Source organism: Gallus gallus, chromosome 4, assembly GCF_016699485.2.
Source record: "Gallus gallus isolate bGalGal1 chromosome 4, bGalGal1.mat.broiler.GRCg7b, whole genome shotgun sequence".
Lineage (NCBI taxonomy): Eukaryota > Metazoa > Chordata > Aves > Galliformes > Phasianidae > Gallus > Gallus gallus.
The window spans coordinates 14,057,617-14,073,043 of record NC_052535.1 but is presented as its reverse complement, the minus strand read 5'-3'; the positions used below and the strand labels follow the sequence as shown (position 1 = coordinate 14,073,043).

The window sequence follows — 15,427 nt, the reverse complement described above, 5'->3', positions numbered from 1 at the left end:
CCCGCGGGCTGCCCAACCAGCGGGACGCCGTGCCGAGCCCGACCAATCGCGCCCGTAGGCCGTCTCCGCGCCGCGGAGGTTGCTGGGATTTGTAGTCCGCCCGGCGGGACGCGGCGCGCCGCCACCCGGCGGCGGAACTACAACTCCCGGAGCGCCCCGCAAGGTCTCCGTGTCGAGCCTCCGTGTCGGGCCGAGGAGGAGGAGGAGGAGGAGGATGGTGACGGCGGGAGGATGGAGTCAGGTGAGGGGCGGCGGGGCCGGGGCCGCGGGGTGAGAGGAGCGGCGGGGCCGGGGTGAGCCCCGCGGAGCGGGCCCGGCGAGATCGCCGAGGTAAACCCCGCCGGCCTCGGCGCGAGGGCCGCGCCTCAGGGCTCGGGGCGGGACCTCGGGGCCTTCTGGCCGGGACGGGGGGCCGGGCACCGCGCCGCGGCGTTGGCTCCGGGAAGCGCGGTCCGCGAGGGCGCGCCGGGCGGTTCCGGGAGCCGCCGTACAGCCGTGCGGACGGAGCGCAGCGGGGCGGCTGTGTGACAGCTGCGGGCGGGCGCTGCGCCGCTCTCACACGGCGCCGGCGGTGGTCGCTCGCCCCGTGTTACTCGTTCTTCCTACTTGAAGAGCGACGTAGGGTCGCGTTTGCTTTGGCTTTATGCTTGCGGTCAGTGTTATTTCTTCAGGTTGACATCTGAAAGATAACGAGCGAGGGTCGTTTTCACTCTTGCAACAAACCTCGCTTTAATTATTCAAAGAAAACAAAACAAAACCCTGCAACGATCGGTCTTCCTTCTTTATCGGTATTAATTACCGTTAGCAAGTGACGTAGGCGGATCCTCCCCTCCCGCAGCCGGGCCGTGCCGGCGGCAGCCATGTCGCGCTCCCGGAGCGCGGAGGGTCGGAGGCGCGGGGCGGCGCGGGGGGCCGAGTGGCGGAGCGGGGCGGGGAGGAGCGGAGGGTGAGCGCTGCCGTGTTGCGTTCAGTTTTATCCAGGTATGAAAACCAGATCACTATTCTGTCCGACTACTTAGAAGAATTTCCCGACACCGATGAGCCGGTGTGGATTCTGGGAAGGCAGCACCACTTGAACGAAGGTATCTCTAACGTGGAAACCCTTCCGTAACGGGCACAGGGCGCGCTGATTCTGGTGCAGCAGCAGCTCCCGATTTCCTCGTCTATCTTATTCTTCTCCAAGCTGTGTTTTCTTCTCCCTGGAAAGAAACCCTCCCAGCTGTAGGTAGTGGTGCTCAGCCCAGAATGAAACCGCACAGCTCATGCAGAGGGACACGCGGCCGGCAGGGTGTGAGTTCGGTCCCTCCTCGTCGTCACATGCCTCAGAAATTAAAACAAATCTGCGGGGGATGTTTGGTATTGCTGATGTTGTTTTCCCTCGAGGGGGGCTGTCTGTCAGCTGAAGCGAGATTTCAAAATCATCACCACAATAAAAAATAATAATCGGAGGCGTGTGCTGTAATTTGGTGAAAAGCAACCTTGCCCGATAGCCTTAGCAATTCTGTGTGATACGAAATCAGATTTCAGACCTGAGTTTTGCTTCCTGGGGAGGGGACAAAGGCATAACCCCGTGTTAGATGTCACAGGTAGCAGCCATCAATGCAGCCATGCTGTCAGGGCTCCCAGGGGTCCCACACTCAGCCTCGGTGGGCTGAGCGATCCCTCGAAAGGCCACGGGGGCTGAGCACAGCTCAGAGAGAAAGCAGCAGGTAAGAGCTTAAGAAATCTTTGAGAGCCTTTGGGAGAATTCTGTAAGGGCGTATTTTTAGAAAAAAAAAGAAAAAAAAAAAAAGAGAAAAGAAAGAATTAATTAAAGTCAGTATTCTTAATATTTTCAAGAAATGACAGTGAATTGGGGTTGGGAGTGACGCATAATTTTATGCTGTTTGGCACGTAGGAGTTCTTCACCTTAACTTGCTTTACCAGTTCTTTCCTGAGGACATAGTTCTCCATAGCGTTTCATTCAAGCCAGACAGAATCATTCCAAACACCTTTTAAAACCTCACTGCCTAGTAATTATTTCATTCTTAACAATTCCACTTTAATTATAAGCCTACGAGAGTTCTTAGGTTTAAATGGCTAAAAAAGCACCTAAGAATTAAAGATCTTATATGTAGAAGCTATCAGGAGTCTTCCGCGAATGCTGTATATAGGCTATATAGGAAAAACTGGAATTTTCCAGTCCTCAAAGTTAATTTCTTTCCTGTTTAAAAACATTCCAGACAAATCCAAGTTACTGCTGGATGTCAGTGCTCGTCTCTGGTTTACATACAGAAGAAAGTTTTCGCCTATTGGTGAGTACACTGCAGAGCTGTTGCCTCGTTAAAGTCAAATAGCAGGAGTAGGGGGGGCCTCATGGGCTGAAAAGTGATGTTTACATTATTAGAACGTTTTGAGCATTGTTCTAATTGTTAACGCAAACAACATATTAAAGTTATTAAAATCTATGTGTACTTGCACCTGCACATAATCGGGTGCTCACGTTTGCACAGCAAGCAGTACGTATTTGTGAGTGTTGTTGAAGAATGAGGAGTAAGTCGGCTCCACAGGGAGTACATAAACCTTATTGGTGCTGCCTTGAGATTAGACCAACAAGGTGGAAATAAAAAGTGTTGCTCGGTGCATTGCATCTGTAGGGCAGTTACTGCAGATTTCAGACCTAACTGGGCTCTTACACTCTGACATTTTCTCTGTGGTGCTGCCTCCAGTTCAAAGCCCATATTAATTGTGATGAACTTTCCTAATAGGAGGCACTGGTCCTTCGTCTGACGCTGGCTGGGGATGCATGCTGCGATGCGGGCAGATGATGCTGGCACAGGCACTGATCTGCAGGCATTTAGGAAGAGGTGTGTACTGCTTCTGAGTGAACATCTGTATTGTTTGGAGACCACATCCCCTTTTTTGTTTGTTTTTGTTTTTTTTTGTGTGTGTGTAGTATTCCGTAAACGCACAAAACCCAGATTTATCAATGAGACTTTATTTGAGGTAAAAGTTACTAATGAATTATTCTTGTCTGACTGGGTGAAATCATAGCAGCCTTAAGCAAAGAAATAGAGAGAACAGACAGGGAATCCTGCTTCTCTCCATAACTAAGGAAACTGCCCTTATTACTAGAGGCAGAAGCAGACATGGTAGAGCTGTTGTGGATTTGCTGTGTCAGAGGACCTTCCAGTATGGACCTTGTATTGTTATTTGATGTATGTTAACAGATCTCACAAGATCTAAATAGAGCATGTGGTTTCAAATAACCTTGGAGGCTCACAGATACTGCAGCAGCTTTCAGTCCTCAGCAGTGATCAGTCAGAATAAGTCTGCAGTTGACATTTTTGCCATTTAGCATATGATGATAAAGGACAGTTTAAAGGAAATAGCACATTGTGAATTCTGGACGCTCTATACAAAATGTAAATTTTAGAGATGAATTGTATGCAGATCGCTCTGAAAGTAATGCCTCCTGTTTATTTCCATGAAAACTACAACAGATACAAAGAGCCCAGTAACACTGTTTGATAGAGCAAATTCTCAGCTACAAAATACTACTTTTTAACACAGACACCACCAGTAGCTGTGCATTTGCACCAGCCACGAACAAGAGCCCGCATGCTGCACTCGTACAAATCTGTGCCAGCGGACATAACCTGCTGTTGCCACTGCTGAAATGCACCACTCAGCACCTCAGTGTGCTCACACCCACTGTTTGGTCTCCAGAGACATTCAGCAAGTCTCAACAAATGGCAGTGGGTGCCATATTTTCTGCATGGAGGAATTCAATCCCACCCCTTTGCTTCATTCGCACTTCCATGTCAGATGCCATGCTGGCACACTGCCCCTCTGCTGCCATCTGTCACATGGCAACAAAATGTAATGGGATATTGGTGGGAATCATAGAATCATTGAGGCTGGAAAAGACCTCTCAGGTCACCAAGTCCAGCTGCCAGCCCATCCCCACGTGCCCACTAACCACGTCCCTCAGTGTCACACTGACCCTTTTCTTGATCACCTCCAGGGACAGTGACCCCACCACCTCTCTGGGCAGCCTGTGTCAGTGGAGCACCACTCATTCTGAGAACATTTTTTTTTTTTCTAATATCCAACCAGAACTTCCCTGGTGCAACTTGGAGCCATTCCCTCTCATCCTACTGCTGTTACCTGGGAGCAGAGGATGACCCACCCATGCCCCCCAGCAGGGCCACAGCATGGGGATGGTTGCTGCTGGGAGAGGTTCAACTTCTGTGGCTGCATCACCACCATCCACCTCTGGTGTCCTGGGCCAACATCATAAAAATAGGAGGCATTACTTTCGGAGCAGCCCTTGCATATTACCCTTGTAACATCTCATTGTGTGGCTTACTACTCTCCAGAAATTTGGTCAGGATAGTGAAAAGATTACTGGTTTTTAATCTTAATGTGTTTCCTCTCAGATTGGCAATGGGAAAAACACAAAAAACAACCAGAAGAATATCACAGAATCCTCCACTGCTTTCTAGACAGGAAGGATTGCTGTTATTCCATCCACCAGATGGGTAAGAACAAACAAACAGACTTTGTTTTTTTTTTTTTTTCTTACTGGAATTCCTACTGTACTGAAACATAATAATTTGTAATGTGTTGATTCATAACTTTAGTGGTTATGAAGGCAATGTGCGTGTTTAGATATAAAAATGCATGTGGATGGGTGTGAGGTATAACAGCACAGAAACGTTATTCACAAAGTCCTAAATAAAAGCACATACTGGAATGTATCCCCTGATAAGCCATGTAAGCTTTGGGTACCAGGGTCAGTCAAATTAAAATAGACAGTTATGGAGCTTATTGATGTAATCTGTAATAATTGTAATAAACATTTGTAATTCTTACTGTTGTTCAGAAACTTTATTAAAGGAACTGCCAGTACTTGAAGGGAACTTATAAGCAGGAGGGAGACCGACTGTTTGCACAGTCAGATAGTGATTGTATGGGGGGGAATGGCTTTAAACTAACATTCTTTATTCTGAGAGGGCAGTGAGGCCCTGGCACTGCTGCCCAGAGCTGTGGGTGCTCCATCCCTGGAGGTGCCCAAGGCCACAGTGGATGGGGCCCTGAGCAGCCTGGGGGGAGGAGATGCAGCCATCCCACAGCACAGCTTGGAGCTTGATGGGCTTTAAGGTCCCTTCCAACCCAACCGTTCTGTGATTCCATGGTTCTCTGAACTAACAACAGTAAGGATTTGAAAAAAGCATAGGTTGAGAAAATAATTGTTATTGCTAAATATAGTTTGCAGTTACTCAGAAACTTATTATATAGCTGTGGCATTTTTGTTATTGGATTCTTTATGATCTCTCTTTTCTTCTGTGCATGTGGTTTTAGTTGTTTTTTGTTTTTTTTTTTCCCTTCATAAAAACAGCACAGATGGGTGTTGGAGAGGGGAAATCGATTGGAGAATGGTTTGGACCAAATACAGTTGCTCAAGTATTAAAGTAAGTCAGATCATACCAGCTTATTCACAATGTACTCCCCCAGGGCACCTAGCTCAGAGATCAGGATAAGGCCCCGACAGGGTTTTAAAGGCTGCATTTGCCTGTCTCAGAATCAGGGATACATTTACTGTGTGTTTACAAGTACAGCGTGGAATATGGTGGGCAGGAACTGAATTGGGAATGGGTGAGCTCTAGATCTTAATATAGCGAGAGCCTGGGAAAGAGGAACTTCAAGTTGTTCTCTGATGCTGTGCTGTGTGCTCTAACCAGTAGCCACCACAGACATCTGCTCCTTTCTGCATAGTGGCACAGCTTTAGCAGGTCAGGAGCACCACGAGGTAGGTTAGGCTGGCAGTGTGAAATGTCAGAGGGGAAGCCAGCTGGGCCAAGGGGGAACTGAGCTACAATTCCTCATTTTCTGGGCAGCAGTTGCGCCAACTATAAAAGATGGGCAGCTCCTCAGAGACTCAAAGTCTTAGAAGAGACTTAGACTTGGGGTCTTAGACTTTGCTCAGTTCTTGGAGGGTTATGTGGAGGTGCCATACGTTGAAGCTGCAGGTCTTCAGTGCTCAGCAGCAATTCTTTGCAGCCCTGGGACAGGAACACGTTCTGGAGAGTGAGGAGCTGAAGCATGCCCTGGGCCCCAGCACTTCTCACTGATAAGTTCTTCATGGGTTAGTGCTCACATCTGGGTTTTTCTGGCTTATTTCAAACAGCTAACTCTGCCTGTGCAGTTTCAGACTGTAGCTCCCTTCCCCAGAGGTCTGGATTTCACACAAACGAACAGAAGCCTATGTATCCCACCTAACTTTTGGATGCCCAGATTCCTTCAGCTTTTAACGTCCAATTCTGCTTTGCACACACACACACAGAAAAAGTTCCACTGAATTCAGTAGAACTTCTTATGCAAAAATTAATGTGCAAAGCTGGCAAAGTAAGTTTTTCCTTTTCTGAAGAATGACAGACACGATGGGCAAGATTCCACTGTGTAGGCACAGAGTAGCAAACTTAATTACGTGGTTGAGCTGTTACTATCACTGCAATTGGCAGTGAGACAAAACAGTTTTCACATGGTACACTGTATATCCTTTTCCTGGTACCACTCAGTATCTATTTTTCTAAATATATTAAATGTTTAATATTCAAAGATTACTCCTTATTGCACAAAGACTTTCAAAAATCCAACATGTTTGCTTTTCCAAGGGAAAAAACCAAAATCTTTTAATTACTCAGGAATCATCTATTTTTTTCTGAGCATAAGTACCCTCTTGGGCTAATGAGCTCATATTAATTTGTTCTCCAGGAAGCTCGCTTTATTTGATGAATGGAATTCACTGGCTGTTTATGTATCTATGGACAATACAGTGGTCATTGAAGACATCAGTAAGTGAAACACTGGTACTCCTATAGCTGTTTCTGATAAGACTTCATTTCCCCAAGTGTATCTAAACATGAACAGAATACTTCAGGGCCACCTGTATTCCTTCCTGGTGTAAGAAAAGGGATAGAAAAAATTACAAACTCAGGTTTGCATGTCCAAAACTACAGCCACTGTGCAGCTGGGGAGAACACAGAGATGGTCTGTGCTATCTAAACTCTTAGCCCAGAGATGGACTGAGGTTGCAGTTTATGTAAATTGGTTTTAATGCAGGGTTTGTGAAAGAGTCGTGCTTTTTCTAGGCAAAAAAGAAAGCAGCAGCAGATCTCAGCACTGAGAAGTGCATGGCCGTGCTTAATTTACAGTCCTAAGAAAGGTGGATTTACAAGTGAAGCTTAACTGTAGTCCACTTCTGCTTCAGTCCCTCTTGTTTCCTTTATGCTCACATCGTTGGGTGCGAAGAGTTCCTTGAAGAGTTCCTGATGTCATCATCTCTGCCATTCCATTTCCGTGATGTTTTACAGACAAGTCTTGAGTGTATTAATAGTACCAATAGAAAATGTCAGTTCAGCCTTAAATTTTCATCTCCCAGTCAGTAATGCAGCGTCTCACTTCAGTGTGCCAGCACACGCTGTCTGCTAGAATTACTTCCACTAAACAGCTGTAATTAATTTCCATGCCCCGCTCTTTTTATCTCAGTAGCTCTAGAAGATCTCTAGCACAGCAGCCTAATTTGTTTCAGAGAGGAAGATCTGCTTTGTGTTCCTTTGTGCACCGACTGAGTTCTGGTTTTATTCCCACAGAGAAGATGTGCCGGTCCCCTCCCCAGAGCAGCAGCACAGCCCACAGCAGTGCACATTTGCACAGAAGTGCTCTTGGCCGAAACAGGAACGCAGCAGGACTCTGCACAGGCTGGAAGCCCCTCTTGCTTATTATACCTCTACGACTAGGGATAAATCACATAAATCCAGTATATATTGATGCATTTAAAGTAAGCTTTTTTTTTTTCCAATGAGTTGCTTGTTATTGTCAAATAAGTTCAAGTATCCACAAGATCAGTAAACAAATCAACTATAATTTCCTTTTTTCTCCCTTTGAATTCCTAGGAATGCTTTAAGATGCCACAGTCTTTGGGAGCATTAGGAGGGAAACCAAATAATGCTTATTATTTCATAGGATTTTTAGGTAAGGAGAAGGGGAAACATTCAAAATATGCAGATGGTCAAAAGAGGAATTTCTGGGGGGAGAGGGTAAGGAGTTTAAATATGAATCTCTAAAGAAAAATGAGAGGTTAAAGAAATGAAGAAACATATCTAAAGTATTTCAGCAACAGTATGATGTGTTCCTTTACAGAAGCAGAAAGGTAACAGCAAAGCTAGGTGCAAAAACAAGTACTGACATAGGCAAAAACAGCACACCAATGCTGATAGCATTCCACGAGTGAATTGGTCAGCTGTCACTTCTCTTATTTTCTTGTATGTCAAATGTGTTCTGATAGTGGTGTCTTTCTTGCAGATCTTCCTGTATTGCATATTCCTTTAATTATTGTAAATAGAGTCTTCCAGATTTCACCTGTTTGCCCCATAGTTTTATGGACATTTTCTTCTCTTGTAAAACCTGAGCTGTTTTAGGCATTTTTGTTCCAATTTCTGAATGAATGCCTAATGGGATTACAGATCTCATTTCTGGCCATCCTGTACCTTTTGATCTCAAAGTGTTAGGGATTACAGCAGTTGAGATTAAAAAAAAAGAAAGTACTGGATCTCACGTGGGAAAAGGAAAGTAGTGAGAAAGGTAGAACATACCAACCAGAACATCCGCAGTAATGGGTCACAATAGAAAATTATGGTAAATACCCTGTGGAAACATTGCATCTAAGCTTTCTGATTCTCCCCTCTGGGGAGGGAATCCCTAGCTAGAAGGCCTACATTAATTGTCATCACAGCCAACGTTAATGTCTGTTTTGCAGTTCTGGACTTAGCGCTCATTAAAGTCACTTGTTTGTTTTCAACATACGGATGTCATCCATACAGGCAATGAGCTGATCTATTTGGACCCTCACACCACCCAAAGCTTTGTAGATTCAGAAGAAAATGGCACAGTTGATGACCAGAGCTTCCACTGCCAGCAAGCCCCCCACAGAATGAAGATCATGAATTTGGACCCTTCGGTAGCTTTAGTAAGTGTTAGAAAGTAATAAATGCACATATTTTATTTTGAACTAAGGGCAGAAATGTGTTTCTTGAACGGGATCAAGATCACAAAGCTGTCTTCTATCAATAAATAGCATCAAGATCACATAGCTGCTTCTTTAACACATAGCTGTTTCTACATTAACTACATAGAATGCATGAATTTCAGGTCACACAGGCACTGTCTGTTTGCATGGTAGGGAGCTGCCTTCAGTTTCTTTGCTGAATGCACTTACTGTATGCAAGCAGCATGTGTATAATGGTCAAAGGAATGGAATCGAGTTTACTTGTTTTATTCCACTGCTGTCATATAAGCTTGGACAAGTTACTTAAACTTGCTTTGTATCATAATTTAAAAATCTTTAAATTTAATTATTTGTAGAAATCATCCAACATACATTACAGTGTTCTGTAGGTATACCTGTCCTATCTGAAGAAATTAAATCTGATCCTGTGCCATTATCCTCTGGTAGGGATTTGACAGTTGTCACCTATGAGATGTGTGTCTATAGCTTTAAACAAGATATGAACATTTTTGGTTGATTGGTTTGCTGGGGTTTGCAGGGCCTTGTGCCACTCTTGGGTTCTCTCCCTGGAACTGCCACATGTTTTGGGTCTTTTGTTGAGTGGCCATAGTGGGGGTTAGCATATTGCTGGTCACACTGCTTTACCCACTGCACTGTGGATGTGTAATTTGCAAAATAACACTTGTTTTTTTTGTTGTTTGCCTTTTCCCCCTCAGGGCTTCTTTTGCAAAGAAGAATGTGATTTTGATAACTGGTGCAGTCTCGTACAAAAGGTAACAGTGGCAAGTGACCATCTTTGTTTACTCTATAGGAAGTCATGGTTTTGCTTGGTTGTTGGTTAGTCTTCTTCCCTAAAACAGAAACTCCTATTATATTTCTCTGTATTCACAGTAAAAGAGCCATAGAGAAGAATGCATTAACACATCAGGGTAAGAGAGTGTTGCTGTGTTGTTAAGCAGAAATTGTTCGATGCTTTGACAGCCAGGAACCCTGCCAGTTGGAAAATGGGTGGAAACGGATACCTTAAGGGATATATACACCTCTAAAGGCATTTCTTTGAAACAAACAAAAAAAAAACCCAAGCAGCTGAGGAAAACAGTTTGTATATAACTGTAATGCATATCAGGAGGTGACATCTCTTTGAAAAGCAGTAGCAGTTGGCTTCAGTAACAGCTTGTTTCCCCTAATCAAAACTCATCCTTCCAAACCTGTTGGGTTTTTTGAGCTCATCTATCTTCTGTTGCAGAGTTCCACACAGGTACTTTTCTTCTAAAAGGCAGAAAATATTGGGCATTCTTGGCATCTGTTTGCTACATGTAAACAAAACTACAGGCATGTAGAAATCAAAGCTGATTATAAGACAGTGGTATCTTGTAGTACAGTTCAAGACATCTGTCTGCCGGGTGTTTTTAATGAGGAAAATGTTAGAGATCTGTGGTACTCAAAATATAACAGGACCTCACAGTATGTCTGCATAAAGCCTTTGTTTCCTGATAGATACATGTAATGAAGGGATGTTTTTATTGAACTGTGCTTTAAGGTTCTCTCAAGGCATCATTTAAAATGAAAGTGTTTCGTTCTCAGGAGATTCTGAAGCAACAGAGCCTACGGATGTTTGAGCTGGTCCAGAAGCACCCACCCCACTGGCCTCCGTTCATACCTCCAACGAAGCCAGAAGTGACAACTACAGGAGCAGGTATGGTGTGGGCTGAGAGCCCCCTTGTGCAGCTCAGTGCCCCTCCTTAGCAAAGAGAAGAACAGTTGAAGGTAGAATAACTCGAATAACTGTGCTTTCCTAAGCATCAAGCGAGATCTATCTGCCACGTATCCAAACAATGCATACAATTGCTAGCTCGGATTTACTTATTTTTTTTCAGTCTTAGAAGATACTTTTCTGGAATGGGTCTTTCAAAGTTTTTTTTTCTTTTAAGTAAATAGGCAGGCACTACTTTAGCATCACTTACTTTTTGCAGAACTCATTGAATCTACTGACAAGCTGTTTGAATTGGAAGAAGAATTTGAAATCCTGAGCGTATGAAGGAAACTGCGGTGACTCTTCTGAGTACTGAACACATTGGTAATATCATTGCATTGACTTACAGCCATGTTAGCCCCAAAGTGCCTGAAATTATGGAAAACAGAGCACGGAATCCAAGTAGCATCCGAAACTCCAACGACAGTTTAACAAGAGCTTCCCCAGATGGAAAGGCAATACAAGCTCTTGTAGTGAGATGCTTAACGGGAATCTCTTTTTAATGTATCTTACCTGAAGACAAATGGACCTTCAAGATTAAGGCAAAAATAAGCGTATCGCTGGGCTCCATGTTTGGAGAAAGGGATAACCCAAACGGATATTTCTTGCTCTCGTATAATAATGCAATAGTTTAGTTCTTAAAGCAAAACAGTCTTCAATTAAGGAGGATGTTTACTTCTGTTCCCTCCTGTGGGCTGCATCATAGGAAAAAAAATACGTTGTCTTGTTTAAAAGATGGACTGGATCATGAGAAAATCGTTTCCTTGTTAAATATTTTAACATGTATCTGAGCAACCACACTTTATTACAAAAATGTTTCTGTAAAAGGAACTGTGTCTAATGTATACATTTTGCAATAGCCTTCCTGCTTCTGGGAGACCTCGAGAGGAATGGGAGACTCAAATAGTTGATACAGATCACAACCACTGTTATAGTTATGGTATATTTCACCCTGACCTTAACATCGAAATCATTAAAACGTAGGTTATTTCTTTCAGAGCTAAAAAGAGTCAAAGGTGGTTTAACTGTACCTTATTTATTTTAAAATAGATTTACACAAACTTCTGTTACAGCACTTTATCTGTGCATCTAATAAATTTCTTAAGCTTTTCATAGGTTGTATGCTGCTATATTTTGTTAATTTGTTTGTGTGGACTAAATGCAAACCAGGTTATGTTGAAGCTTAATATATATATATACATACACAGATTACGTCATCATTACTTTTTGAGTTATTGCCTTTTGAAATCTGTTGTGGTCAAAGTGCCTTAATGTTACAGGTTGATCAGAGCAGCCTGGGCGGTTGTATTTCTATACGGCAGAGTATCTCTCTAGCAGCCCCAAGAAAAACACTTTAAAATAATTTAAGGCCAAGATCTTTTACTCCATGCTAAAGGTCTACCAGACAGTCCCCATGGTGGTCGTTTTGTCATGACAGTGTGATAAACGTGAACTGCAGAGTTTCATCTTCACTAATAAAAACACATAGAGAAATACTGAATGCTGTCTCCTCTCACTTGCACCTCCTGATCAGGGCCAGCGTGATATTAAAGAAAAGAGCTAAGAAGAGCCTGTTTCATTTTGTTTAATGTTTATTAAACACAGTTTGGAAATTATATGCTAAGAAAAAATAGCACTTCTCCTCCTCCTCTACCCAGGGAGTAGCTGCACGCCTTCTGAGCAGCTGGAGGAGCTCTGCAGGGCTGAGCCTTCCTCCTGAGCTGTTTGCTGCACGAGCGTGGCTTCTGGGTGAGCAGCAGGAAAAGGCCATTTGTGGAACTCAAGGAAAGTTTGGTATTGGTAACAGCAGAGCCAACTTCTTGCAGTAGAAGCATACTTGTCTAAAGATACTGGCACGTTAAATGCGTAAAGTTCTAATCCTGAAAAAAACACATTTGCGTGTGTTGGTGTACAAATATCGAGTCTGCAAACAGCACCTGACTGACACTTCTTATAGCACCATGGAAGCCCAATTGCTGAAAAATTCCCAGAGTTCATTGCACACATTTTCAGCACATGGTGGGCATTGCTGTGTGCACACAGCTTTTTCACGTTGCATTTGCTTATGCCAGGAGTTAAGCACAATATACTCAGTCTGCGCTAGGACAGCTGGAAGGAAATTTGATATTCTGCACAAAAGGATCATCAGTCAGGAATATTACAGCATCTTAAAAGGTAATTGCAAAATACATCCAAAGCAGCTGCAGATCTCTCACAAGCAGGGAAAAGTTAAATGAAGGACTAAAATTTCTCATCCCAAACTCTCTGCTCATCTCCATTGTGGTTCAACTCTGAACACACAGAGCTCCCTGACTCTATCTGGAAAAATAACATCATATTACGTGTATAAATGAGCAGTGCAGATTCATGTAATGATCTGGGTTGGAAGGGACCTTAAAGATCACCTAGTTCCACCGCAGGCATGGAAGGTAAAAACATCATCTGCTTAAAAGTAAGCACTTTCTTAAGTATTTTGCTGGATAGAGCTAGAGCGCTGGCAACTAGTAGAGAAAAAATACTTTACATTAATGTCTCAGTCTTGTATTAATAGTAATAGTCTGACAATTTGTCTTCAAAATCTTTAAGCCAAGGCAGTAGGGTATTTGCAAGGCACTTCCTTCAGATGTCCTAGAATGTCAATCTGTAAGGGTTTCGTGCACAATTAGAGGAATCGATAATAACACCGCTAGCCTGACCTAATGGATTCATGTAACTATCAGCAGACTTTTTCACAGCGTTCCCTCAAAATACACAAGGATAATACAATCAGTAGCACTTCGCTTTAATTATGCCCTCGAGGAATGCAGGATTACAATAGAAGTGCAATTTTTTAAATGAGCAGAATGCAGCAAGCAGTCCAGAGGAAGAACACAACTGATGGTGACTGTAGAAATAATGAATGTACATCCCGTAACTAACTGCTTTCTTCTGAATGTGCAGACGTGTTGCATGGTAGCTAGTAGGCCTCTACTTTTTAAACACACACAGCTTTAATAGTTACACAAAACTGTGCCAAGGCTACCTCTGAAAGAAGATTAAGGTTTGCAGTAATGAAGTGCTTCTGGTGGCTGCGCAACATTTGACTGCAAGGAGATAAGGACAGGCCTTGAAGGAGACTTTTTAGCTGGAATATAGTTAGGGCTATGAAAAATGCTAGAGGTGGTTTGGACTCAAATTCACATAAAAAATGTATTACTGGAGTAGCTCTTCAAAATCAACTGTGGATATGAGCTTGGATTAGAATTGATTACCTATCACTGGAGCCAAAGAACATTCCACCTGTTCTTTGTTTGTTTGTTTTACAAGCAAAGCAAAACATTCATCTTCAAATCTCCCTAATCAGGTCAGTTATCAACCACTGCTGCTTAGTGTTTCAAAGTCACCTACAATGCATTACAAAATCTGGGTAGTTCTGCATTTCATAGGAGAATGCGTGTTCATTCCCTTACACCAGGCCAGGTCCTGTTTGCAGAGATGCTAATAAAGCACAACTCTGGAGAAGTCTCTCTTGGTGGTGGTTGGGACGTGCCTTGGTCAGGGCAGTGGTGTATGTGAGACGCCAGTTATGCTTTGGTCTGAATAGAGAACTCCCAGAGACTTTCTGAGGTAGCCGTGAATGAAGAAGAAGCCCCAGACAACAGTAGAGAAATAGCATAGCACCGTGATCCACAGAATGGTTTTCTGAGCACCAGTCTTTCCCTTGTGAGCAAAGTCCTGCACTTTACTTTCGATTTTTGTGGAATTCTGGCCATCTTGATTCCAATATCAACCACACACAAAGCAGGTTTATGAATTCATCTCCTTCACATCAGTGATGCCTACTTTTAGTAACAAAGACTGTTCATGTTGTTTGCATTTCTGTTACAAGTTCTTCATGCACACTTGGCAGCGGCTGACCCTCGTCCGAAGCTGTCCTGCTTTCAGAGTTTCAGAGGGAGGAGCACCGACAAACTGCTGTGACTGCTCAACAGTGGTCAGCCAGAAGCTGTACTTGTTTGCAAAGTAGTGGCATGTTCCCCTGGCACCATTGCATTCAATGAAGGGTGTAGCACGGAAATCCTCCAGGCAAGAACCAGGTGAGACAAGCGACTGACCTCCACCCTCTGCACCAGCTGCTGTGTGCTGAAATAAAGATGTCCCTTTAAGTGAGTGCAAAGGAACAGAAGAAGAGGTAATAGGGCAGGCTTCAAGTTCTGTAGTTGAGAAAAGTAGAACGGGCAACCAAATGTATATCTTGGTTATCTGTATATCTTGGTTATCTGTATCTGAGTCTCGAGTCAGGGCTAGAGACAAAGAAGCAAAGGCATGTGCTTACACTGAATATACAGTCCTCGTATAAAGGAAATCCAGCTTTGCAGTCGCAAAGTGGGAGAATTAGGAGACAATAAAGCTGACTTCATAGTTTTCTAATGACTTTACTGTACTGGGCTTCAAGGGGATTGCAGTGGAAATAATGTTCCAGAAGACAGAGGGGATTAAGGAAATAATGCAGCTTAATTAGTGTCTGTGCACTTAAAGGTTTGAAGCACAGTGAGTATCTGTGACAGTGCAGAACTACTGCTTCAATTTTACTACTGGACTTGAGCAGTGCATATGAGAAGGCCAGATCAATGGGAACAAGT

General features: G+C 43.6%; 2 protein-coding genes across 9 annotated transcripts in view; one reads left to right on the top strand and one right to left on the bottom strand.

The window, feature by feature from the left end:
- Nucleotides 1-194: 194 nt before the first annotated feature.
- ATG4A (autophagy related 4A cysteine peptidase) lies at nucleotides 195-11,918 on the top strand. Of its 7 annotated transcripts, none has more exons than NM_001271987.2 (13): nucleotides 195-241; nucleotides 1,023-1,082; nucleotides 2,223-2,294; nucleotides 2,748-2,846; nucleotides 4,422-4,523; nucleotides 5,384-5,456; nucleotides 6,760-6,839; nucleotides 7,638-7,825; nucleotides 7,941-8,019; nucleotides 8,868-9,013; nucleotides 9,769-9,825; nucleotides 10,637-10,748; nucleotides 11,026-11,918. In NM_001271987.2, the coding sequence occupies exons 1-13, from the start codon at nucleotides 232-234 to the stop codon at nucleotides 11,088-11,090; spliced, it is 1,143 nt and encodes a 380-aa protein (NP_001258916.1). In that variant the 5' UTR covers nucleotides 195-231; the 3' UTR covers nucleotides 11,091-11,918. The 7 variants fall into 7 exon arrangements, with proteins under 7 accessions (NP_001258916.1, NP_001384446.1, NP_001258915.1 ...); NM_001397517.1 differs by having other exon boundaries at nucleotides 1,020-1,082; NM_001271986.2 differs by having other exon boundaries at nucleotides 972-1,082.
- COL4A6 (collagen type IV alpha 6 chain) overlaps nucleotides 11,822-15,427 on the bottom strand; it is a 121,449-nt gene continuing 117,843 nt past the window's right edge. For both annotated transcript variants that reach the window (XM_420322.8, XM_015278603.4), the window contains one exon: nucleotides 11,822-14,927. In XM_420322.8, the coding sequence (XP_420322.5) occupies nucleotides 14,667-14,927 (261 nt within the window). In that variant the 3' untranslated portion in view covers nucleotides 11,822-14,666. The remainder of the gene's footprint in view (nucleotides 14,928-15,427) is intronic.

Excerpts from the sequence above, each read along its gene's own strand:
- ATG4A (NM_001271986.2), top strand. Across the intron at positions 2,295-2,747 it reads AAGAAAGTTTTCGCCTATTG|GAGGCACTGGTCCTTCGTCT; the intron begins GTGAGTACACTG and ends CTTTCCTAATAG. Across the intron at positions 7,826-7,940 it reads TATATATTGATGCATTTAAA|GAATGCTTTAAGATGCCACA; the intron begins GTAAGCTTTTTT and ends TTGAATTCCTAG.